Source organism: Narcine bancroftii, chromosome 9, assembly GCF_036971445.1.
Source record: "Narcine bancroftii isolate sNarBan1 chromosome 9, sNarBan1.hap1, whole genome shotgun sequence".
NCBI lineage: Eukaryota > Metazoa > Chordata > Chondrichthyes > Torpediniformes > Narcinidae > Narcine > Narcine bancroftii.
In genome coordinates this window covers 105905312-105931010 of record NC_091477.1, presented here as the reverse complement: position 1 = coordinate 105931010, position 25699 = coordinate 105905312, and the positions used below count along the sequence as shown (strand labels likewise).

The following is a 25699-nucleotide window of genomic DNA, read 5'->3' as shown; positions in this document are numbered from 1 at the left end:
AAAAGGAATTTTCCTGTGCTTGAATGGCATTTTCCTCACATTTCTAATTTATTTCTTTTTTATTGTGTAGGTTAGATGGAAACAATCTGACACATAAAAGTTGTGAGCAGCTTGCTGAAATTCTAAATATTAATGACAACATAATATTCCTGGATTTGAGTGATAACAATTTGCAAGATAATGGAATTAGCTCATTATGTGGTGCTCTAGAAAATGAGAATTGTGCACTGAAAATCCTGAGGTAAATAATGATTTCAAAGCTTTTTGAAAATTAAAGTAAGATGCATTTATATTCAAAAGGCTTTTAACTATTATACAGTTTTGGTTTTGAAATAAGGCTGAAATTATTTTTTTTTAAATCTGCGATTATGTTGTTAATTCTGAGTATTGCAAAATTTAAAGAAAATCGAAACCCCAAAAAATGTGATTGCATGAGCAAAGGATCCAAGTTGATTTTCCAGTGTTGTTTATTATGGACCTGATCATTACAGAAGGTGACTAGAGCAAAACATTATTTAAACTATTAAATGCTTCCAAGATAGGAAAGTCTGAGGAGAAATGCACTAAATTGAACTTTGTGTGGTCAGATACTTTGGTGTCAGTCAATGCTTCCAAAAATGTAATATGTATTTTGTCCTTTTTTTCAATTTCCAGAGTCTGTGGTAATAAACTAACACCCAGCTGTTCTGAGAACTTGGCCTCTATGATTAAGACAAACAAGACCCTGGTAGAGCTAAATCTAAGTAATAATAGAATAGGTGAGGAAGGCTTGAAGCAAGTATGTGAGGCACTGAAGACTGAGAACTGTAAATTACAAAAGCTTGGGTATGTGACCACTGTTACTGTCAGTGATGTTTGCACTAGCATTCATCTTTTATAGAATGTAAAACAATTTCAATCGCATTATTCAGTGTACAATTGAACAAATCCACTGCCAATTTCTTGTCAACTTCGTAATATATGTGAGCATTTGAGTACTAAAAATTTGCAGAATGCCAGAAGGGTTACAAGGCAGAAGGAGGCCACTCAGTCCATCAAATTTGTATTAGCTTTATTTAAAGATCAATCTAGCTAAGCCTCTGTCCCTGCTTGGACCCCACCATCTAGAAAATTCTGCAGCTTTAGACACCAAACCCAGCCACAATTGAATCCAACTCACTTCTGCCCTGGCAAAACACCATTATTTCATGTGTCCTGGTTCTTGACTCTTCGAACATTTCCCTCTTTGTTCTCTGTCTGCACACTTCAGGATTTTAAAGTTTTTCTTTCAGAACTGCTTGAAACTTCCTCATTTACAAAAGGAATGAACTCAGCCAAACTAAAATGCATTTCTACATTAGAATGTTTTTAACAAAAGTAAACATTTGTGACTAGCTCTAATCTAATTCTTTATTCATTTATCCCAAGTATCCCACATTTCTTGACATTTGATAAAACAGCTTAAAAAAGATACTCTCTGTTGAGTCTTTGGATCATGGATGTATTCTGATGGAGAAGTTCATAAAATCTCAAACTTTGATGTGTAAGGAGGCACTATTTCCACTCACAATTGCTCTTTATCTATAGATTATAGATTAATAATTATTGGATGAAAATATATTACCGAGTACAACACTTAAGTTGTCTTCCTGGCTTGACACAGGGAAGTTCACAAAAGGATATAAAGAGATTCAACTCAGAAAGGACAGAGGTTTTTCAAAAAGAAAAGGAATACATAAATAGGGGTTGCACTAAAAGGTTCCAGGGTTTATGATCGAGTCTTGTTATGGACGATTTCTAATTCTTCCAGTTGTCCACAAGAATGTCCATATACAAAATCAAAGTTAGCATTGCAAGAATGTCTAAGTACTTTTTAAGCAATAATCTGATAGGCTGGATAGGCTGCGACTTTTGGTCGGGGAGTCAAACTAGAGGGGGAAGGGAAAGATGTAAATGGGATCTGAGGGTCAACTTTTTCACACAGAGACTGATTTGTATACGAAACAAGCTGGCAGTGAAAGGTGGAGAGGTGGATACAATTATGACATTTAAAAGACATCTGATGCAAGGATCGACAATGAGATAGACAACAGACTCGCCAAGGCAAATAGCACCTTTGGAAGACCACACAAAAGAGTCTGGAACAGACTCTTCAGCCACCTGAAGAAACACACAAAGATCACCGTGTACAGAGCCGTTGTCATACCCATGCTCCTATTCGGATCCGAATCATGGGTCCTCTACCGGCATCGCCTACAGCTCCTAGACGCTTCCATCAGCGCTGTCTCCGCTCCATCCTCAATATTCATTGGAATGGCTTCATCACCAACATCGAAGTACTCGAGTTGGCAGAGTCCACAAGCATCGAATCCATGCTGCTGAAGACCCAACTGCTCTGAGTGGGTCACGTCTCCAGAATGGAGGACCATCGCCTTCCCAAGATCGTGTTCTATTTCAAGCTCTCTCCACTGGCCACCGAGACAGAGGTGCACCAAAGAAGAGGTACAAGGACTGCTTAAAGAAATCTCTTGGTGCCTGCCACATTGACCACCGCCAGTGGGCTGATATCGCCTCCAACCGTGCATCTTGGCGCCTCACAGTTCGGCGGGCAGCAACCTCCTTTGAAGAAGACCACAGAGCCCACCTCACTGAAAAAAGAGGAAAAACCCAACACCCAACCCCAACCAATCAATTTTCCCTTGAAACCGCTGCAACCGTGCCTGCCTGTCCCGCATTGGACTTGTCAGTCACCAACGAGCCTGCAGCAGACGTGGACATACCCCTCCATAAATCTTCGGCGCGAAGCCAAGCCAAAGGAAGGCAGATACAAATATAGGTGAGAATTAGTGGGATATGAACCTTTAATTGAGGTAGACAATCTGGTCAGTGTGGACAAGTTGTGCAGAAGAGCCAGTTTCCATTTTGTAGAACTCTTTATCCAATGACATATTATCTTTATATTCAGGGCTTGAGGTGCCCCACAATACATCATCATTCTTGGGTTCAAATCCTCTTATGGCCTAATCAGTCAATCTCTTTTAAAATCCATTCAGTTCAACAGTTCTTTCCTACCATCCCGCTCTACCTATCATACAAACATACAGCAGCATGCACACAATTTTCTGTGTGTCATTGAGATTGTCTTTCCACCACTTTGCCCCATGGTTGGACTGCCAGCTCGTTGCCCTCTTTGCTTCACGTTCATCCTACTTCTTTTCTCTCTATCTCTTTTAAACTCTTCCTTAAAATTAATTCATAATTTAGCTTATCGATGCCTTTAAAATCTATCCTCATCCTCCTACATGCCAGAGAATAAAAGTCCCAACCTATCCAGCCTCTCAGATTATTGCTTGCTGGTGTATTGACCAGGCGTTGGTCAATCTCTAACAGCATCACTTTCTTTGAGCCCATATTCAAGTTTATCATGTAGCTCCATGAACCCATTGCTATATAAATCATGATTGTTTTCAGTGATGGTAGTAGTTTCGCTGAATTGAATTTTAAACTTGGATATGCTAAAGTGCATGTTCACCAATATCACTTTTAGTCTAGTCCCCTTTTTATTTAGTTTTGATTAAAAAACGTTCAACTTGAAACGTTGACTGATCTTTTCTGCAAATGAATTCTGCCTGAACCATGAGTTCACTCCAGATTCCTGCATCTGTAATTTGTGTTTCTCTAGCTTATATAAATGAAAATGTTCTAATGTTCATTCTAAGTATAAGTATTATCATAGCAGTGGCTCCAGATATCAACGTTGTCAGCAAAAATCACACACCCAGCTTGTGTGTTTATTTTAATGTTGGTAATCTCAAACAGTTATTTCCTTCTTCTTTCCACATTTCTCTCAAATTTAGTTGCCACAGTAATGCCACTTCCATTAAAACCAGCCAGAATTTATAAAACTCTTTTAATGTAAGAATAAGTGTATTTCTAAAACTTCCATTATTTATGTTTAGAAAATGCTATGTAAAAACAAAATCTTATGTTCCCTCTGACATAATTTTCCCTGAGACTCGTGCAGGCAACAACTAATGGAATAGCTTTTCTCCTTTCTATCAAAGTTCTGTCCAGTTTTGAAGTCATCTATCTGATCTTTGTATATTTTTTTCTGATTTCATGCAAAACTTTCCAGATTCTGTGACTAATGTCTGGGATTATTTTTGATCCATTCAATAAACTGCCCTGCAATTTCAATTTGGTTTAACTTTTGAAAATGAAATAACAAATAGCTTGTTAATGTAATTTCTGAATATGCATAAAAAACCTTCATAAGTTCAAAAGCAATATAAAGATATGGCCTAATGATCTCAAACCAAACAGTAAATGAAACTTCAAAGGCCCAAAAGAACAGAATTTGAATTCAAATTGGTGAACACTAGTTTGCTTCTTTCATATTGTAAATGTTATCTTGTATTTGTTTTCAATCATTTTTATTCCTCTGGATTATTTGATCAAAAGGGCCACTACCTTGAAAGGGAAATTAGAGATGGGCAATTAATGCTGGCCTTCCTGGTGAAATCAAATCCCAAATAAGTATTAAAATAATAACAATTGTATCAAGCTAATTTATGTTCTCTTTAGGTTGAATTCTATTTTTGAGTTTGATTTTGGAATAATGGGCACTTACGAAGATGCTCCTGGAATTGAAAATCTCTGCAGTTTGCTGAAAGACAAAAATTGCACATTACAGAGTTTGGGGTAAAGAAACTTTGTAATCATTCACAGTTTTTGTTCGCACAAAAATAGATCTGTATGTTTGTTCTTGTGTGTAGGGATGTGTTTTTGTGGCTGTGAATTTGCATTTGTCTCAAATGGTTTGCATAAGCAGTCCAAAAAGCTATAGAACATTACAGCACAGAAACAGGCCCCTTTGGCCCTGTGCTGTTTTTGCCTAGTTCCACTGGCCTTCCCTAGTCCATAGGCCCCCATACCTCTCCCATCATGTACTTGTTCAAATTCTTAAATGTTAAAATTGACCCTGCATTCACCACTTGACCTGGCAGCTCATCCACACTCTAACCACTCTCTGTGTGAAGAAGGTCTGCCTCATGTTCCCCCTGAACTTCTGCCCTTTCAGTCTGCATCCATATCCTCTGATTTATATCTCACCTACCCTCAGTGGAAATAGCCTATCTACATTTACTCTGTCTATCCACCTCATAATTTTAAATACCCCTATCAAATCTCCCCTCATTCTTCTATGCTCCAGGGAATAAAGTCCTAACCTCTTTAACCTTTCCCCATAACTCAGTTCCTGAAGTCCAGGCAACATCCCAGTAAATGTTCTCTGCATTCTCAATCTTATTGATATCTTTCCTGCAGTTAGGTGACCAAAACTGCACACATTACTCCAAATTTGGCTTTGCCAATGATTATATAACTGTTCCATAATATCCCAACTCCTATACTCAATACTTTGATTTATGAAGGCCAATATGCTCTCTTTACAACCTTATCCACCTGTGATGCCACTTTCAGGGAATTATGTATCTGTATTCCCAGATCCCTCTGTTCTACCACACTCCTCAATGCCCAACAATTTATCATGTATGTCCTTTCTTGGTCTGTCTTTCCAAATTGCAACACCTCACACTTGCCTGCATTAAATTCCATCTGCTATTTTTCAGCCCATTTTTCGAACTGGTTCAGATCCATCTGCCTGCTTTGAAAACCTTCTTCACTGTCCACAACACCTCCAATTTTAGTGTCATCTGCAAACTTGAAGATCCAATTTACCACATTATCATCCAGATCATTTTTTTTTCAAACTTTATTTAAAGATTTTCTTAAAATAACAGTCCAATAATCATCAAAAATTGATTTTACAAAGATAAACCCCAAACCCATCCTCCCACCCCCTCAGCCAACTCTCTTAAGGGGAGCCAAAAATATAAATTATATATATTTAAAAATTATAAATGTTGAGAACAATTCAAAGTATATCTAAATGCATATATTCCAAATACGGAGACCATTTGCTAAAAAGAGAATAATTATCATGTAAATAATAAGTAATTTTTTCAATAACAATACAAGTTTTCAATTCATTGTGCCAATGTAGTATATTAATCTCTGAATTGTCTTTCCAAGTGCTCGCAACACAGTTACGTGCTACTGATAACGCCAAACGTACAAAAGCACTTTGAATGTTATCCAAACCTAAGCCCCTCAATGAAATCAAATTACCCAACAAAAAAATTGTTGGATCTAATGGTAATGTAAAGTTATACAATTTTTCCAAAACTACTTTAATTCCTTTCCAAAATGGTTGAACTTTAATGCAAGTCCAAACAGCATGTAAAAAAGTTCCAATACATGAATCACATCTAAAACATAAATCTGAATTGGTAAACCCATATTTTTTTCAGTTTCTCCAGAGTCAAATATAATTGATGTAAAAAATTATAATTAACCATTCCGTATCTTACATTTGTCCATTTGATTACATTGTCCTGACATATCATCTTCAGGAAAAATAAACACTAAATCACTCTTCCATTTAAGTTTAGATTTTTCCCATTCCTGTTTATCCATATTAACTTGTAACAAATTGTACATAACCGAAATATAACCCTTCTTTGGTACAGAGGAAATCAAAGACTCAAATCTCGACAAAGTAGGTAAATTTATCTCTCTACCATAATTATCCTTTACCAAGGCTCTAAGTTGGTAATACACAAACAAAGAATTTAAAATATATCAAATCTCTCTCTCAATTGATTAAAAGAAAGAAATTGTCCCTCTTCAAAACAATCCTGTATTGTTTTTATACTTTAAAATCCCAAATCTTTAAATAATCATTAAACATTGAAAAAGGAATAAGCTGATTATTATACAATGGAGTTAAAATTGATAATTTATCTTTTGATCCCAAAACCCTATTTTTTTTAATCCAGATCTTTAACAAATGTTTCAATACCGGCATATTATATTCCTGTAGCAAATTCAAATTCCAACAAAATATAAATTCATGCACCTCAACCTCAGAAATACCTTAGCCCAGCTAGGAGGATAATCTAGATCCATCACCCTGCTAATAAACTTCAAATGGGCCGCTTCATAATAATTTTGAAAATGTGGTAACTGAAGTCCACCTAACGCATATTTCCATGAAAGTTTATACAATGCCATTCAAGCTAATTTACCTTTCCATTAAAAACTCCTGCAATACCTTATTTAAATCCTGAAAAAAAACCTTTTGCAAGTAAACAAGATATTGACTGAAATAAATATTGAATTCGGGGGAAAATATTCATTTTAATACAATTGACCCTAACAATCAAAGTTAATGGAAGATCTTTCCACTTAATCAAATCTGCTTTAATCTGTTTTAATATAGGCACATAATTTAACTGATACAATGACTGCTAATTAACATCTACAAACACACCTAAATATTTAATTTTATTTGTCCACCTTAATTTTGTAATAATTTTACATTCTGAATAATCTCCTATTCCAACTGGTAAAAGTTTGCTTTTATCCCAATTAACTTTATATCCTGACAATTCTCCGAATTTCAACAAACACTCTTGTAACTGCAACGACCGTTCCGGTTCCGTCAAATATATAAATACATCATCTGCAAATAAATTAATCTTATATTCTTCATTCATAGCCTTCATCCCTCTAATTTCATCATTTTGCCTAATAGTTGAGCTAATGGTTCACTAGCCAACGCAAATAAGGCTGGTGACAATGGGCACCCCTGCCGAGTTAAACGAGTCAATCTAAATGGTAAAGAAATCTGACCATTTGTCACCACCCTAGCAATCGGGTTGAGCTTTAACTCAACCAATAAAAAAGGGCTGAATTTAAACTTTTCTAACACCTTAAATAAAAAATCCCACTCAACCCTATCAAAAGCCTTTTCTGGTTTTTTGTTACAAGTTAATATGGTTAGGCTGCTTTGGTATGCAATGACCAAAGTAATTAATCAAAGAATATTATCTGATGCATTTCTAATCTTAATTAAACCTGTTTGATCAGTATGTATCAGCTTAGTTAAGTATGTAGCAAGTCTATTAGCTAGTACCTTGACTATAATTTTATAATCTACATTTAATAAAGAAATATGTCTATATGAAGACACTTTTAATGGATCTCTATCTTTTTTTTGAAATAACAGTTAATAAAGCACTTGAACAAGATTCTGGCAGCTTCTGTTCTTCAGTAACTTGTTTTAACACATCTCCAAATGCACTAGATAAATAATCATAAAAAAATTTATAAAATTCCATAGGAAATCCATCGTTCCCTGGGGACTTTCCATTTGGCATTTCCTGTATAGCTTCCTTGATTTCAAAGTATGTAAATGGAGATTCCAATTCCTGAATATCTTTCTCATCTAATACCAGTAACCTTAATTTAGATAAATAAGATCCAATAGAACCATTATCCTGCTTCCCCTCAGAAGCAAATAATTTTTGATAGAATGAATAAAACTGAACATGAATTTCCTGGGGCTTATAGGTAATTATTGAATTCTTTTTAATGGCATTAATAGTTCGAGATGCCTGTTCAGCTTTCAATTGCCAAGCAAGTACCCTATGAGCTTTCTCCCAACTCATAATAACGTTGTTTAGTTCGATTAATTAAACGCTCAAATTGATAAGTTTGTAAAGTATTATAGCGTAATTTCAATTTTTGTCTTCAGTCACATCCTTCTAAAAATCTTTCAATCTGATTTTCCAACATTAAACTTTCTGCTATAAATGTTTCTTAACTTTCGTAGAATAACTAATAACCTGTCCCCTCAAATAAGCTTTTAATGTGTCCCATACTACAAAATGACTATCCACAGAATTAATATTCTCAGTCAAAAATAAAGAGATATGCTCTTTAACAAAAGTAACAAACTCTGTTTTTTTTTCAATAACATTGCATTAAACCTCCATCTATATGACGAATGTACCACTTCTGAACTTTTACAGGAAAAATAAGGAATGGTCTGATAGAACTCTACTTTTATATTCAGCTTGCAATGCTCTACCTTGTAGTTGTGCTGATACCAAAAAAAATCAATCCTAGACAAGTAATAATATCATGATGAATAAAAAGAAAAATCTTTCTCTGTAGGATTAACCTTTCTCCATTATCTACCAGATTTAAATCTTTCATCAATGCTTTGATCTGTATTGCTGTCTTTGATTTCCTTATATTCTTGGGGTTTCTGTCCAATAAAGGTTCCAAAACACAATTAAAATCTCCCCCAACTAATATTTTCATTAGCTTGAATTAACAATAAAAACATTAGGTGCATAAAAATTAAGCAAAGTCCAAGATTCAGCAAAGATTTTTACAATACACCCGTAAACCTCTACCTACATTTCCCTCTGAAGATTTCAATTCAAATAATAAATTTTTATGAATCAAAATCACCACCTCTCTTGCGTTAGAATTAAAAAAAAGAAAAAAAACACATGTCCAACCCAATCTCTTTTCAATTTCAAATGTTCCTTTTCAGTAAAATGTGTTTCTTGTTTTTTTTTTATATAAGCCAATACCCTCTTCCGCTTAATTGGATTATTTAATCCCTGAACATGAAAAGTTGCAAAATTTAAAGTAGACATTTTTTTACTAACTACTAATATATTTACACTCTGTAAAATAATGCTCCCCTATAAAGGGAAATTATAAAATTCTTCAAAAACACAAAAAAACCCACCCCTCAATAGACAATTTATTTTTAACCCAAAAAATATAAAAACCACCCAAAGGTAGTAACACCCTAAAAATCTGGATGTGGTAAACCCACTAGTGGTAGATGACAGTCAAAGCTTTCAGTGTCATCCACTCCCCCCTCCCCCAGCCAGATACATATTCATTATGTAATTAAGAACAATCAAATATAGTAAATATATTCAACCCAATGATTCCAAGCCCAATGATTGTTCCTGATCTTCAATGTCAACAAGACTTTGTGTCAGCTCTTCTTTCTTTCCATTCTTTCCATTCTTACCAAACCCATTCCCGTTCCTATTTCCATTTCCATTTACCCTCCTCTTAGGAGACGATGGTAAAGACCGCCCATTTCTTCGCAATTCTGGCAATGAATTAGCAAAAACCAAGGCATCATGATCGTTCTCAAAAAATTGAGATTGAAAGTTTCCATAAAAAAACCTTCAAAATTGCAGGATAACAAAAAGCAAACTGATAGCCATTTTGCCATAAGACATCTTTAGGCAAATTAAATTCCATCGTCTTCCAATAACCTCTTGACTCAAATCAGCATTAAAAAAAACACTATTGTTTTGAATCATCAACGGGGATTGACTCTGCTGCGCTTTCTGTACCGCCATACATAAAATCATTTCTTTATATTGATACTTCAAACAACGAATCAAGACCACCCTTGGTTTTTGTCCAAGAAGTGTTTTTTTCACTCAACACTCTATGGGCCTGATCCAGTTCCAAACCTTCAAAAAAAAACTCTTTACCCAATACCTCTGGGATCCAATGTTTTAAAAATTTTATTGGATCAGAACCTTCAAAGACCTCTGGAAGACCAATTATTTTCACATTATTTCTTCGGCTTTGATTTTCCAATGAATCAATCTTCTTCAATAAATCCCTTCTTTGAATCCCCCAATCTACAAAAGAACCTTCCACTTTTTCCATTTTTTCTTTACTGCGTTCCACCTGATTTTGACATTCAGAAAAAACTGTTTCAATTTTTTTTAATTACCTTGTACAATATCAACAGATTTTATATATCTGTTAATATCACTCTTAACTACAGTCATTTCTTGTTTCATAGTTGACATTTCTTCACACAAAATATTCATTTTTGTTTTCATGTCCATAAATCCTTGGGTTATTTGAGTTGACATTTGTTTTAACATATTATCCATTTGAAAAGCAATCCCTTCCAAAACAGTGAATATTGAGTCCAATCCAGATTCCATAGCCACTTTTTGAGGTCTACATTCTTTAACTGCAGGCTCCTCCTCCTGGGCAAATTCCAATAAAGTAAATTCCTCTTCACCTTCAGTCACCATAGGTCCTTTGTCTGTGCGGCTGTGGGTTTGGACACCCGACACCAGCACCCTGGCTTCGTCAGGGCGCCAGCGCTCGAGCCCCCCCCCCCCCACAGCCCACACTTTCTCCCAAAGATCATGGTCCCGGGATGCTCCACGCATGCCCGGCAGAACCACTGGATGCATAGGGGCGTCCTCCAATGCTACCCTGGGCCACCCAGCAATGTCACGGGCTCACAGGCCCCTTTGTCGGTCAGGACGCCCATGTGCATGGCTTCACATGCACGCGGGTCGGCTACGACTGAACTCACCATAGTGCCGGCGCCATCTTGCGACTGCAGGATCGCTGCCGAGGTCAAGCTTGAATGGGCAGGAGTTCTCTGAGGTTTGGAGACTCCCAACAACAACTCCGTGGATTCAGCTGTGCAGGTAGGCCTCAGATCATCTATACTTTTATATGGTCATTTCTTCTGAAGTTGAGTTTTAGATTTCTTCACATTGGTAGCCATGATGAATCACTGTTATTCAAAAAACTGTAAATATTATTTTTAACCACTTTTATACTTTTTAAAATTGGGTATTTAATAATCCATCTGGGGAGAGGTGGAACACACCTCTTTCTTCTACGCCAGCTTGCCATGCACCCCCCCCATCCAGATCATTGATATAGATGACAAATAGCAGTGATCCCAGCCCCGATCCCTGAGGCACACCACTGTCCACAGGCCTCCAGTCTAAGAAGCAATAATTTACTACTACTCTGGTTTCTCCCGTCCACCCATTGTCAAATCCAGTTCACTACTTCACCATGAATACCTAGCATCTGAACCTCCCTGGCCAACCTCCCATGTGGGACCTTATCAAAGGACTTACTGAAATCCATGTAGTCAACATCCACAGCCTTTCCTTCATCAACATTCCTGGTAACTTCCTTAAAAAATCTATAAGATTGGTTAAACATGATCTACCACAAACAAAGCCACGTTAACTATCCCTAATCAGTTTCTGCCTATCCAAATGATTGTACATCCGGTCTCTTAGAACACCTTCTAAAAATTTCCCTACTACTGACATTGGGCTCACCAGCCTATTATTTCCAGGGTTACTTTTGTGGACTTTTTTTAAAACAACAGAATACCACGAGCTACCTGCCAATCCTCCTGCACCACACCCGTGGCTATTTTAAATATTTCTGCCAGAGCCCTTGGACTTTCTAAACTAATCTCCCTTAAGGTCTGAGGTAATATTTTGTCAGGCCCTGGGAATTTATCCACCCTATTTGCTTTAAGACAGCAAGCCTTTCCTCATTTTCAATCTGTATAGGTTCCATGACCTCATTGCTTGTTTTCCTTACTTCCCATGACTCTGTGCCTGTTTCCTGAGTGAATACTGATAGGAAAAATAAAACATTTAAGATCTCCCCCATCTCTTTTGGCTCCATATTAAAGCTGACCACTGATCTTCAAGGAGACCAATTTTGTCCCTTTTTCTCATAATATACCTGTATAAACCCTTAGGATTTTCCCTCACATTGTCTGCCATAGCAACCTCAAATCTTCTTTTAGCCTCCTGATTTCTTTCTTGAGGTTTTTCTTGCATTTTTTATACTCCTCAAGTACCTCATTTGCTCCATATTGTCTATACCTGCTACTTGCCTCTCTCTTCAAGATTCCCTGTGCCTAATAACCTTGCCTTTAATCCTGACAGAAACATACAAATTCCATACCCTCAAAATTTCACATCTGAAGGTCCTCCACTTACCTTGCACATCCTTGCTCAAAAACACCTTATCCCAGTCCACACATTCTAGATCCTTTCTCATTTTGGCAAAATTGGCCTTTCTCCAATTTAGAATCTCAACCCAAGCCCCAGACCTATAATTATGATCACTGGACCCAAAATGTTTCCCTACACATACTTCTGTCACCTGTCCTGTCTTGTTCCCTAATATGAGATCCAGTATTGCACTCTCTCGAGAGTTGGTACCTCTATATATTGATTTAGAAAACTTTACTGAACACATTTGACAAACTCCAAGCCATCCAGCCCTTTTAGAGTTTGGGAGTCCCAGTCAATATCTGGAAAACTAAAATCTCCTACTATAACAACCTTATGTTTCCTGCAACTGTCTGCTATCTCTCTACAGATTTGCTCCTCCAATTCTCATTGTGTATTGCCCTCTGTCTATCTGAGCACAGCTGAGATATTTTCCCTGATGAACAATGCCACTCCTTTCATTCCACCTCCCCTCCCTCCCCTGCCGTTCTATCACGTCTATGCCCGGAATACTGAACTGCCATTCCTGCCCCTCCTGCAACCGTTCACTCATGGCTAAATGTCATAATTCTACATGGCAATCCATGCTCTAAGCTCATGTGCTTTTCCTACAATACTTCTTGCGCTGAAATACAGTACAACTCCGATTATCTGGTCTATTTCGGATAATTTTTTTTGGAGAACTGGCCATTTTTTTTTAAACCCTTGATGATTGCATCTGTGGTTCCTCCCCCTAATAAAGACAGTAATATTGTAACTCCTCTCCCAGAACCACCTCGGGTCTCTCGTCAGCAACATGAGCTGTGCTGTCTGTTTATGGTAATAAAAGCTTATTAGTAAGGTAAATTCTAGTCTTTTGAGTTATTAATACCACATCACCTTCAAACTAGTGCCTAACTCCCTGAACTCTCCTTACAGGACCTCTTCACTCTTCCTACCCACGTCATTGGTCCCTATATAGACCACGACATCTGGCTGATCGCCCTCCCTCCTGAGAATGCCATGAACTCGATCTGAAATATCTCTGATGCCAGAGAGGTCACATAGTATCTGGGATACTCAATCTCTTCCACAGAACTTTTTATCTGTCCACCAAACTATGGAATCCCCTATCATTGCAGCTCACCTCTTCTACTTCCTTCCCTTCTTAACCACAGAACCAAACACCATGCCAGAGACCTGATCACCATGGCTTGTCCCTGGTAGGTCTTTCCCCCACCGCCCCCCCATTCAGAATCCAAAATTGTATACTTGTTATTCAGGGGGACGGTCACAGGGGTGTCCTGCACTGTCTGTCTGTTCCCTTTCCCTTTCCTGACTGTCACTCATCTATCCTCCTCCTGCCTCATAGGTATGATAGTGGCCCTGCAACTCCTGTCATTCCCCATCTCCGCCTCCCGAAAGATCCGGAGTTCATCCATCTCCAGCTCTAATTCCTCATCTAGGCTTGCCAGGGGCTGCAGCAGGATGCACTTCTCACTGATAAAGTCGTCAGGGATACTGATGGCTTCCATGATGCCCCACATTCTGCAAGGGGAGCATTTCCCTGCCTTGGCTGCCATTTCCACTGTTTATGACTAGAAGAGAAAAAAAAATGATATCTAAAGCTTCCCCTTTCCTATGCCCTACCTGCTGAATCTTTGTGTTCCTCGAATAGGATGGCCCTTTCTTACTTCAACCCCTACTATTTCTTGCCTCTTACCTGTTGAGCCAAAGTTTTACCACTGACTCAACCCACTCCGATAATGACCGTTCCTTTCCTTTATAGTGATACTTAGCTTCTTCCTCTAACCTGGCAATTCAAATACTGTAATTTTTCTCCAAGATGATGCCTCGGTTTTTAAATTTCCCGTTTTAACATATTTAAAATTCTATTTCTTTTCTTTATCCATTTTCTTCACTACAAACTGACAACAGTATTTTGTTCTTAATCTTCAAGGCTAGCAAAAAATGGATTGACAGGAAAAAGTTGCTCAGAGCTCATTTCATCCCTAAAAATAAACCAGAGCCTGAAAGAACTGGATCTTAGTTTCAACAACTTAAAGAATGAAGGAATTGATGAATTGAGTACATTTCTGGGTGAACCAAGCTGTAAGCTTTATTCACTAAAGTAAGTATCTGCAACTGAGTCATGTTCAGAGAGATTATATTCTTGTAGTTGAGCACTATGGGGATTTTTTTTAATATTGATAAATTTTAAACTACAATAATAATTACATTGCATTCAATTCAAAAATTATTTTAAAAGGTTATATGTAGTATAATAAAGCCCCCTCCCACCTTCCCTCCCTCAAAATCCCTAGAGAGAAATAAAAGAAAATAGAAAGAGAAGAACCGGAGAATGGCAAAGGGATAGAGCATTTTTATTATAGTCTAATATTGGAGGTTATCAAGAAATGAAGTCTTCAGTGAGTCTATTCAACATACAAATCCACACTTTGTAAAAATGGGTGCCATATTTTCCAAAATACATGGTATTTATTTCTCAAATGGTATACAGCTATGAAGTTCAGCATGCCATCCTTCCATATCTAAATCTGTATCTGACTTCCATGTTATTGCTATACATTTTCTGGAAACTGCGAAAGCAATTTGTACATATTCAATTTGCTACCTAGTTAATTTTAATTTAGGTCTTATAGTCTCAATAACATCAGATCCTTTGGGAATTTAACTGCCATAATTCTTTCTAAAAAGTCACCGACTTCAAACCAGAAATATTTAACTTTAGGACAAGTAGAATAAAAAAAGGTTCAATCTCAAGACCACACCTAAAACATAAATCTGATAATGCAGGATTCAATCTGTTTAGCTTTTGTGGAGTCAAATATAACTGATGCAAAAAATTATATTGAACTAATCTGCACCTAACACAGTGGCTCTCAACCTTTTTCTTTTCACTCACATACCACTTTAAGTAATCCTTATGCCCTTGATGCTCTGTGATTAGCAAGGGATGGCTTAAGGTGATATGTGATTGGAAAGGGAAGGTTGAGAATCATTGCAACCCTTCTTAATTGCTGCCAATCTTAAACACTGCCATCTCGGGTCCAGACCCCACTGTCGATGGATTTTAAATAAAACTACCTTTGGCTCCTTTAATGAGCCATTGAAAGCCTGCATGGAGCTGAGTGCAACCGAACTGAGCAGTTGAACTCCACAGGAGCGTTGTGTCTCTGCTGTACTGCCATTTTAATTTTTTTTACATTATATTACGAATGCTGATTGCTGAACATTACACCTGGGGTTCTCCACTAAGCGGAAGCTGCAAGAAAAGTTCAGAAGATAAATAATCAAAACTGTTTATACTATAAATGTGATTTAAAAAAAAACAAGAAACTTCCTTGCCGTAACTTGCTCATTGACACTCAGTTTGAATTCTACCATTCAGCTCCAGCCTTTTTGACATCCATGTTCTAAACCAGAGGTGGGCAACTTGTTTTTAAAACTCACATTTCACCTTAAGTATTCCCTATGCCATAAGTGCTCTGTGATTAGTAAGGGATTGCTTAAGGTGGTACGTGAGTGGAAAGAAAAAGTTTGAAAACCACTGTTTTAATCATACCTCATTGACTCATTATGTGCACAGTTTCATAACCAAAGGAAATAGGCCAATGACAATTTTTCTCAAAATATTTCAGTAACAATCGGGTCTAGAACATTCTCTTCCCACTCACATACCACCTTAAGCAATCTTTTACTGATCTCAGAACAATTATGGAATAGGGAATACTTAAGATGGAATGCGAGTTTTTTTTTAAATGGTTGGCCACCCTGTTCTAAACATTGACATAAAAGCTGAACACCAAAGATGAACTGAGAGCACAAATACCATCAGGGTGTCGTGAGAAACATTAAATCAGTGTGAGCAAGGGAAATCTCCACTGGAATCATCCCTGGGTTTTTTGTAGGCCAATCATCTCAGTTCAGGCTCTCACTGCAGATACTCCTCATGGAAGGGCCCAGGTCCAGCAATTTTAAAATAATTCATCAATGACCTTCCTTCATTCAAAAATCTGAGATATGGATGTTAACTACTGATTGTACAACATAGAGTATTATTCAACCTCCTCAAAACAGTCTATACCCACAAATAGAAGTCCTGGACAACATTTACTCATTAACTTATAAAGAGGATGGAACATTTCCACCACACAAGTGACAGTCAATGCCCAACCCTAATAAGGGAGAATTAACCATCTCTCATTGATGTTCAACATTATTAGCATCAATGAATCCTCCAACATCAACGTCGAAGGACATCACTATTTACCAGCTATACTGAGGCCACTCAGGCAGAAGAGAAATGGAGTATTCTGACTTTTCACCTTCTACAAGTCACAAATCAGGAGTGTGAAATGATACAATCTATTTAGCTGAATAAATGCAGTTCCATCAACATTCATCATCAGAGCATCCATGGTTGGCCAATATGCATGCAACCTTGGTCCTTTCAGAAAGGCTGATCTCTTTGGACAATCAAACAATGTCAACCCAGGCAAAGATGTTTTGATAATGACGAACCCAAACTACTTTTCACCAAGCATTGCATCCTCACCCTAGTATCCCTTGGGCCTCTCGTTGCTAATTTTGCTAAATGGTTTCTAACTCTTGTACTTCCCACAGGATGGAGAACACAAAATTAACAAGTGATTCTTGTGAGAAACTTTCATCTGTGTTTAAAACTAATCAGACATTGACCGAGTTGGACCTGAGCATGAATGAACTGGGAAAGAAAGGATTGAAAATATTGTTCTCTCAATGTGCTTCAGACTGTAAATTACAGAAGCTGGGGTATGTAATACAGAAATTGATTAAGTTTTAAAACATCAGTATATCTTTCAAATCAAACCCAAGCATATAGAATCTTTTCAATCAAGAAATTAAACTAATGCTATATTGATATTAATGCAATGCCTGCATTCAATGTTTTAGACCTGTTGCTTTAATATATGACAACAGTAGAAATAATAATAATACTACAGCTGGCAAGATATTTCTAGTAATGATCCTCTACATGTCACAACTCAGTTAATTACATAACTCTGAAATTAAAAAGCTAGTTTTAGTTTTGGTGAGGATAAAGCTAACATATTGTTGTAAATATCTATCTATTTTACTAATGTCCTTAAGGGAAGAAATGTTTTCAGCTTATCCATTGTGGCCTGGATGTGACTCCAGACCCAGAATTGTGGTTGATTCCTCAGCATCTCTTTAGTTCAGAGGCAATTAAAAATGGATAATAAAAAAACAACTTTGCCAAATAAACACACATCCCATTAATAAAACAATAATGTCATTATGGAACCATAGAACTTTACAGCACAGAAACAGGCCCCCTTCAGCTCTTCTAATCTGTGCACCTAGTCTATACCTCTTCATCCATGTACCTGTTCAAATTTTTCTTAAATGATGAAATTGAGCCCGCATTCACCACTTCAGCTGGCAGCTCGTTCCACCTTCCAACCACACTCTATGTGAAAATGTTACCTCTCTGTGGTGTGCTGTTAGACAGAAGCAAACACACAAAACTAAAAGACTGTACAACAGGCTTTATTCGACGTAAACCTCCACAGAGCCAGCTGTGAGGAGAGCTGCTGTAAACTCTGAGTGGGGCCTCGGGAGGCCGGCTCAGGCTTGTATCCCGGAGCGTGATTGACACCCGACCAGGTGAGGCATGATCCATTCAGGTCGGCTGATTGACAGCCAACCAGGTGTTGTCCTGTCGCCCACCCACCCCATACTCTCCTGCAGGTACAGAGGTTTCCCCCTGCAGTAGACCGGTGGTGTACCACCACACTCTCATTGTTTCCCCTAAATTTTTCTTCTTTCACTCTTAACTCGTGTCCTCTGATTTATATCTCACCTACCCTCAGTGGAAAAAGCCTATCTACATTTACTCTGTCTATCCCCTTCATAATTTTAAATACCTCTATCAAATCTCCCCTCATTCTTCTATGCTCCAGGGAATAAAGTCCTAACCTGTTTATCTTTCCCTGTAACTCAGTCCGTGAAGTCTGGGCAACATCCTAATAAATCTCTGCACTCTTTTCTCTTATTGATATCTTTCCTGTTTGTTAGCTGACTAAAACTGCACATAATACTTCAAATTGTCCTCACTAATGTCTTATACAACTTTAGCATAACATCCCAACTCCTAAACTCAATTCTTTGATTTACAAAGGCCAATATGCCAAAAGCTCTCTTTACAACACTATCCACCTATGATTCCACTTTCAGGGAATTATGTAACTGTATTCCCAGATCCATCTGTTCTATTGCACTCCTCAGTGCCCTTACATTTACTATATATGTCCTTTCTTGGTTTGTCCTTCCAAAATGCAACACCTCTCACTTGTCTGCATTAAATTCCATCTGCTATTTTTCAGCCCTTTTTTCCAGCTGGTCCAGATCCATCTGCAAGCTTTGAAAATGCTCTTCGCTGTCCACAACACCTCCAATCTTCATGTCATCTACAAATGTTCTGATCTAATATACCACGTTATAATCCAGATCATTGATATAGATGACAAGCAACAATGATCCCATCCCCATTCCCTGAGACACACCACTAGTCACTGACCTCCAGTCTGAGAACCAATCATTTACCATTACTCTCTGGCTTTTCCCATTCAGCCATTGTCGAATCCATTTCACTACTTCACTATAAATATCTAACTTCTGAACCTTGCTGACTAACTTCCCATGCAGGACCTTGTCAAAGCCCTTACCAAAGTCCATGTAGAGAACATCCACAACCTTTCCTTCATCAATTTTCCTGGTAACCTCCTCGAGAAACACTATAAGATTGGTTAAATACAATCTATCACACACAAAGCCATATCATTCCAGCTATTTCCCAAATTCATCTATATATTTGGTGATGAATTAAGAATTATATCTGCATTCTATCTCCAATGATTAGGAAATGGACTTGCACAATCCAAACAACATCACATAATACTCTCATGCCAATTAAACATTGTGCTTTAATCCTAATTACCTTCCTCAATTGGTTCTGAAGCCACAAAAGCCCCAAACTTCAGATACTTTTGTTCATTTGCCTTCTGATATTTTTTTTAAACATTTCAGAGTGCAATTTTATACCCGTTAATGTTAGTAATGGACTGGTCAATACACTTGAAATGCCATGACTGAAGTAAGTTAATTTACTCCCATGTTAAAATATTACACCTACAAACATCACCACTGCCATTGTCATACAGTTCAATATCAGCTCCTAAATCTTATTCTGCCTGTAAGTTTCCCTTTCTCAAGAAGGGATTTCTATCATTTTAACCATTTTAATTTGCTAAATGTTCTATCATGCACATTTTCATTTCTGTTTTGTGAAAATTTTGTTTTTGTTCACATTTCTATTTATCCAGGCTATCAAAAACTGGACTCACAGATATCTCCTCCACAGACTTCAAGTCTACATTTGCAAAACTCCAGATGCTTATGCACCTTGATTTAAGTCACAATAAATTTACAAACAAATCTATTTCATCTTTTCAAGACTTCATTTTGGACAGTAAAACTCTCAGGACAATAAGGTAAAGTCTCACCTGTGTCTAAAACGAAAGTCAGGATGGTAAGTTGCTGTTGTCAAACATTTTTCAACTAAAGCAAGTTTCAATTAGTAAAATCCAATAGAACTTTTGGTTCCTGTTTAGAGAAATGTTCTTTACTTTTGACCTAAATATTCTATTCTTGGTCACACTGAAAACATAATCAACATAATAGATAATATGAATCCGACAGTACAAGATGTTTGGTTCAGTGCAGGAATTACAGGAAGGTTGAAAATGTGGGAAATGGTTATCAAATTCTGTGGGTCTTATCATCTTGGCTATTCTGCAAAGTTGTTGAATTTAGATTGATAGCAATTATTGGAGATGGCTTTCAAGGAAAGGCCAATTTTATCCATTGACTGGCTTCTTCCCCTCATTCCCAATAATTGCCTTCTTTATGATTTAACCAATAAAATGTTAAAAGGCATACTAGAAAATCTGAAAACTCTGTAATTTGATGTGACACCTGGTAGTCATCAAATTTCAGACAAAGAGGAATAAGGTAGTGTTGTATCTCACGCACTAAACACATAGTGTATTAGATAGGAGCTTTGAACTGTGCATCTAAAATTAAGATATTAAAGAAAAAAGATATACTGTTTCCTGTCATCGCCCCTCTAATTATGTCAAAACATATTATTTTGGAAAATATTGCTTAAAATGCAAATTTCTACTTCATTTTGATTAACTAATTTAGAATTCAAAGGAAGAATTGGTAATTAAATGTTTAATTATACATTGGCAGCTTCCATTCAACAGTCCAACAACCTGACCCACATATTTCATCAGCTCACTCATGTAGTCGGAGTATCTAACCTATGAGCAGGATACTTCACTTCACCACCTTCTTCCCAATCGGGAGATAAGAAATTATTTAACTCAACCCTCTCTCCCATTTAGCAGTTGTTCTTAATCAAGAAACCCAGTTTTAAATAATTTTTTTTTTTTTTTAAACATTTTAGTTACAGCACTGTAGAAGACGATTCCGGGCATTTAAACCCATGCCGCCCAATTACACCCAAATTAACCTACACCCCCATATATTTTGGAGGGCTGGAGGAACCAAGCATCCAGAGGAAACCTATTCAGACACAGGGAGAACAATGCCAGATTCGAATCTGGGTCACTGGCACTGTAATTTTGTTTCTTAAGTAAAAATGCTAGGAGATCCAGATGGTCTCATTAAATTCACGGTCTCACATGTAGCCTTTACAAAGGAAATAGTTTGCTTTCATCCAGAATAGTCCCAGCAGGCTTACAGCTTTCCAAATATGGGTGGAAGAGCTTCCAAATATGGGAGGAAGAGCTTCCAAATATGGGTGGAAGAGCTTCCAAATATGGGCGAAAGAGCTTCCAAATATGGGCGGAAGAGCTTCCAAATATGGGCGGAAGAGCTTCCAAATATGGGCGGAAGAGCTTCCAAATATGGGCGGAAGAGCTTCCAAATATGGGCAGAAGAGCTTCCAAATATGGGCGGAAGAGCTTCTACTCAGAAAATCCTTTCAGGTGGAGGGAATCCCTCCTTTGGCTATTTTTAAAAGACAGATGAAAAGTGGAGATGTCCAATGAAGGATGATATCAGTGCAATTTTTTTTCGTGTGGATCTCAGGTCTCCCATAGGAGAAATGATATAGAATCACTGATGAATTTTCTTCTCCAAATGTTGCAATAATCAGATTAACTAAAATAGATACATGTAATAGCTGATATTATTTCTTATCTGTCAAAGGGTGGAGAAGAATCATTTTACCACAGATCAATACAAAAACCTAGTGGAGCTGGAGAAGAAAAGAAATGATCTCCGTGTAATAGTGTCCAAAATGGAAAAAAATCAGTAATGCAGTTGAAAAAATGCCATGAAAACAAACTGCAAATTTAAAATCTTGGTATCATTGCAATTGTTTAATGACATGAAATCAGTTTATTTTCATATTGCCTTCTGTCCCCTCCATGGACTCCATCTACATCTCCCACAATCTAGGAAAAGTAGTCAACATATTAAAGGACCCATTACAGCCTAGCACACTGTCTTAAGAGTTTAAGGTGTGCAGCAACAGGCTTAAAGACAATTTCTTCCCCACACCCATCAGTCTTAAATGAACCCATAACAGTGCCATCATGCTGCCCTTGCTTGGTGCTCATTGATCTTTCTATTATTGCAATCCTATACTCTGTAAATTGTGCTCTTTCTGCATCTGTATGAATGTTAGAGATAACTTGTTTGTCTGCTTGGAATAATCCCCAAGAATAATGTGACAAATAAATTTAAACAAATTTGTTCAACCAGTTTCTTGACTTGTATTGATCACAGTAGATAAATGGACATAGAGTTCTCAAAAAATAAAAGTTTAATTCCTGGTTTGTCCTGATTGGCCTGAGTGTGAGTGTGAGTGTGTGACATATGTACACACAATGCGGCACAGGAACAGGCTCTTCAGCCTACATGTCTGTGTATAATATGATGTCGAAGTCAAACTACAAATCTGCTGCTTGTACCTGGAAGGTAGCCCTCTATTCCATACTATCTGTCCATCTTGTACCCTTTTAAATGCTATTATGCATTTAATAGCTCCTCCATTACTCGTGGCAGCCCATTCCCGACACTTGGCCGAAGGGAACGATAAGAAGAGGGGGGTCCTTTATGTTGTTAGATGCCTCCACAGTGAATGAGGGGTCAGAACCTATAATGGTCATAGCTACATTTGTCTTTTCTGCTGCCTTCTACATTCAAGGGCCAAACCAAGGTGTCATGCAACCAGTCTGTATACTTTCCACAGAGCACCTACAGAAATTTAATAGAGTATCTGACAACATGCCAAATTTCCTCACATCCTCTAGAAAGTAGAGGCACTGGCGTGCCTTCTTCAGGTTTGCCTCAGTGTTCTGCCTTCAGGAAAGGTCTTCTGAGATGTGGACTCCCAGGAACTTGAAGATTCTGACACTCTTCATTCCTACCCTTCAATGCAGACAAGTGTGTGTTTCCTCAGCCTCTCCTTCCTAAATGCAACAATCAGCTCCTTGATCTTAGTGATATTTGATTACAAGATTGTTTATCTGGCTTTACCCAGACGGGTTCTCACTCTCCATCCAATATTCTGACTCTTCAATACCCATTACTTGGACAACAATGGGTGTGTCATCAGAAAATTTGCAGATTGATTTGGAGCTGAACTTGGCTGCAAATTCATGGGTATACAAGGAATAGAGTAGGGGATTAAGCACACAGGTGTCTCCATATTGATGGTCAGCAAGGAGGTGATGTTGCCAATCTACACTGACAGTCAAGCATGTCTCCCACTGGGGGGGCGTGGCAAGATGGCGTAGGGAACAGACGTGCCTTCCAGACCTCTCCTGACTCTGATTTATTGTTTTGTCTTTAAGTGCCCGTTAAAGTTCTTTTAAAACTTTATAAATAATAAGAGGTGTTGGATTAGTGCCTAATGGTTTATATGCAAAAAAAAAGGTAAAAGAAAACATCAACAGACTGTTAAAAAACTACATTTTCTGAAATTGTCTGAGCCTACTTGTTTATAAGAAGCCAGGACTCAGCGTAGAATGGATCCAGAGGAAGACGTACATTGAAACTCCATTTTAAGCCGGTGAGGCTCTTTGAAGGTCGCATTCAACAGCTTTCAGACCAAAGAGCTGGATGGGTGCCAGTATTTCACACAACGGCCACTGTGAGTGCTGTTACTCAGACTTTGATAGTTGGATCAGCTGGGGCGCCACCAGCTGGAGAGTTAAAGAGCTGTCATTCGACGGCTACAGTGGTGGCGCTGCAAAATGGATCTTCAATTACAACAGTTTTTTCAGACATCGATTCAGTGAAGATGATTAAAGAGATTTGGCTTAAAGATAACTCTGATCTTCAGTTTCCTGGCATTGCTGGGGGGGACTTTGAGAGGGATTTTTATACGAAGTCAAACTGCTAGAAAAGATACTAAATTAAGGGAAGGGACAGAAGATCCCGTGGTCTCTAAGGAACAGCAAGACCCCATTATGCCTGAATCTACTTCTGTTGAAATGTCTGTTAAGGATCTTGAAGATAAGATATATTCTGTATCGAGTCACTTAGCTAATTTTGTGAACCTGTTTATTGCCAAGATTAATGCGATGGCGGAAATCATTAATGGAGCTTTTAAGCTTGAAACCATTGAAAGATTTGAAATGTGTGATCAAGGTTTAGTCGATGCACAGGATCAACTGCAAGATGAAAATAGAATAATTGAAACATTGTAGATCCAAAATAAAAATTTAGCAAAAAAGGTTGATTATTTGGAGAATCAATCTAGACGGAACAACGTGAAAATTGTTGGTTTGCCAGAAGGCATAGAAGGACCAGATCCAAGAAAATTTTTTACTGAATGGATTCCACGAGTGTTAGGACAGGATAAATTCCCTGAAGGTTTAATACTGGAACGTGCTTATAGAGTTTTAAGAAGAAAATCTTTTTCAGGACAGAATCCAAGATCTGTTTTGATCCGTTGTTTAAACTATTGTGACAGAGAGACAATTTTACGTACGGCTATTAGAAATGCCCAGCAAAATAGATGTCCTTTGATGGTTCAGAATAATCCTGTTTTCTTCTATCAAGATTTGAGTCAAGAAATTATGTTTCAAGGACGCGAATTTAATTCTGTGAAAGAACGGTTGTGGAAAAAAAGACATAAGGCAACATTCAGGTATTCTGCGGTACTGAAGATTTTTTAGGATGGAAATTAGCCAAAGTTCTTTGACAATCCTAAAGAGGTTATGGACTTTGCTCAGTCTCTACCAATCATGCAGTTTCAGGAACGATGTAGTCCTTCAAAGTCTCTAAAGAGAGTAGAGATGTAAGGTGGGATCCAGATTTTTAAAAGAAATGGAAGCAATGGTGACCGAAGTGGTAACGTTGATTTTAAAAAATAAATCTTTTATCTTTTTTTTTGAGAAGAGTTTAAGTAGTTTAAATAATGATGATAGTTTAATGAAATGGGAGTTGGGAGAGGGAACTGGGTGGGCACTAGGTTCCAGAAGTCATCAGCTACCTGTGAGTTATCTCACACCCAATATTTTGGGGGAGTTACCGCTTTGGGCGGTTTAAACAGGAGGAGGTAGTTGTGACCTCCGACCTGTTTTTTTTCTTTTTAATTTTTGGGTTAAGAAGTGAAGATTTTTTTTTATTATTTTTTTAAATAAATAATTTTTTTAACTCTTTTTGTTTTCTGATTGTAATTGAGAGGGAATTAGGAGGGTTTTTTTTCTCTCCTTTTTTTTCTCTTTTTTTGGGGGGGGTCTTTTTTTCTCTTATTTTTCTTTTTTAAGAGGATGATGTCACAGAAGATAAGCCAAAAATTGAGGATGTTGAATTAGATGAAGAGGAAGATGAGGGGAAAGGTGATAAGAAAA

General features: G+C 37.5%; 1 protein-coding gene across 1 annotated transcript in view; it reads left to right on the top strand.

Moving 5' to 3' along the window:
• LOC138743051 (NLR family CARD domain-containing protein 3-like) overlaps positions 1-22589 on the top strand; it is a 29841-nt gene extending 7252 nt beyond the window's left edge. Inside the window, exons 5-11 of the mRNA XM_069897878.1 lie at positions 71-241; positions 655-825; positions 4564-4680; positions 14677-14847; positions 17364-17531; positions 20126-20293; positions 22041-22589. Of these exons, the coding sequence (XP_069753979.1) occupies positions 71-241; positions 655-825; positions 4564-4680; positions 14677-14847; positions 17364-17531; positions 20126-20293; positions 22041-22149 (1075 nt within the window). The 3' untranslated portion in view covers positions 22150-22589. The remainder of the gene's footprint in view (positions 1-70; positions 242-654; positions 826-4563; positions 4681-14676; positions 14848-17363; positions 17532-20125; positions 20294-22040) is intronic.
• Positions 22590-25699: the final 3110 nt, after the last annotated feature.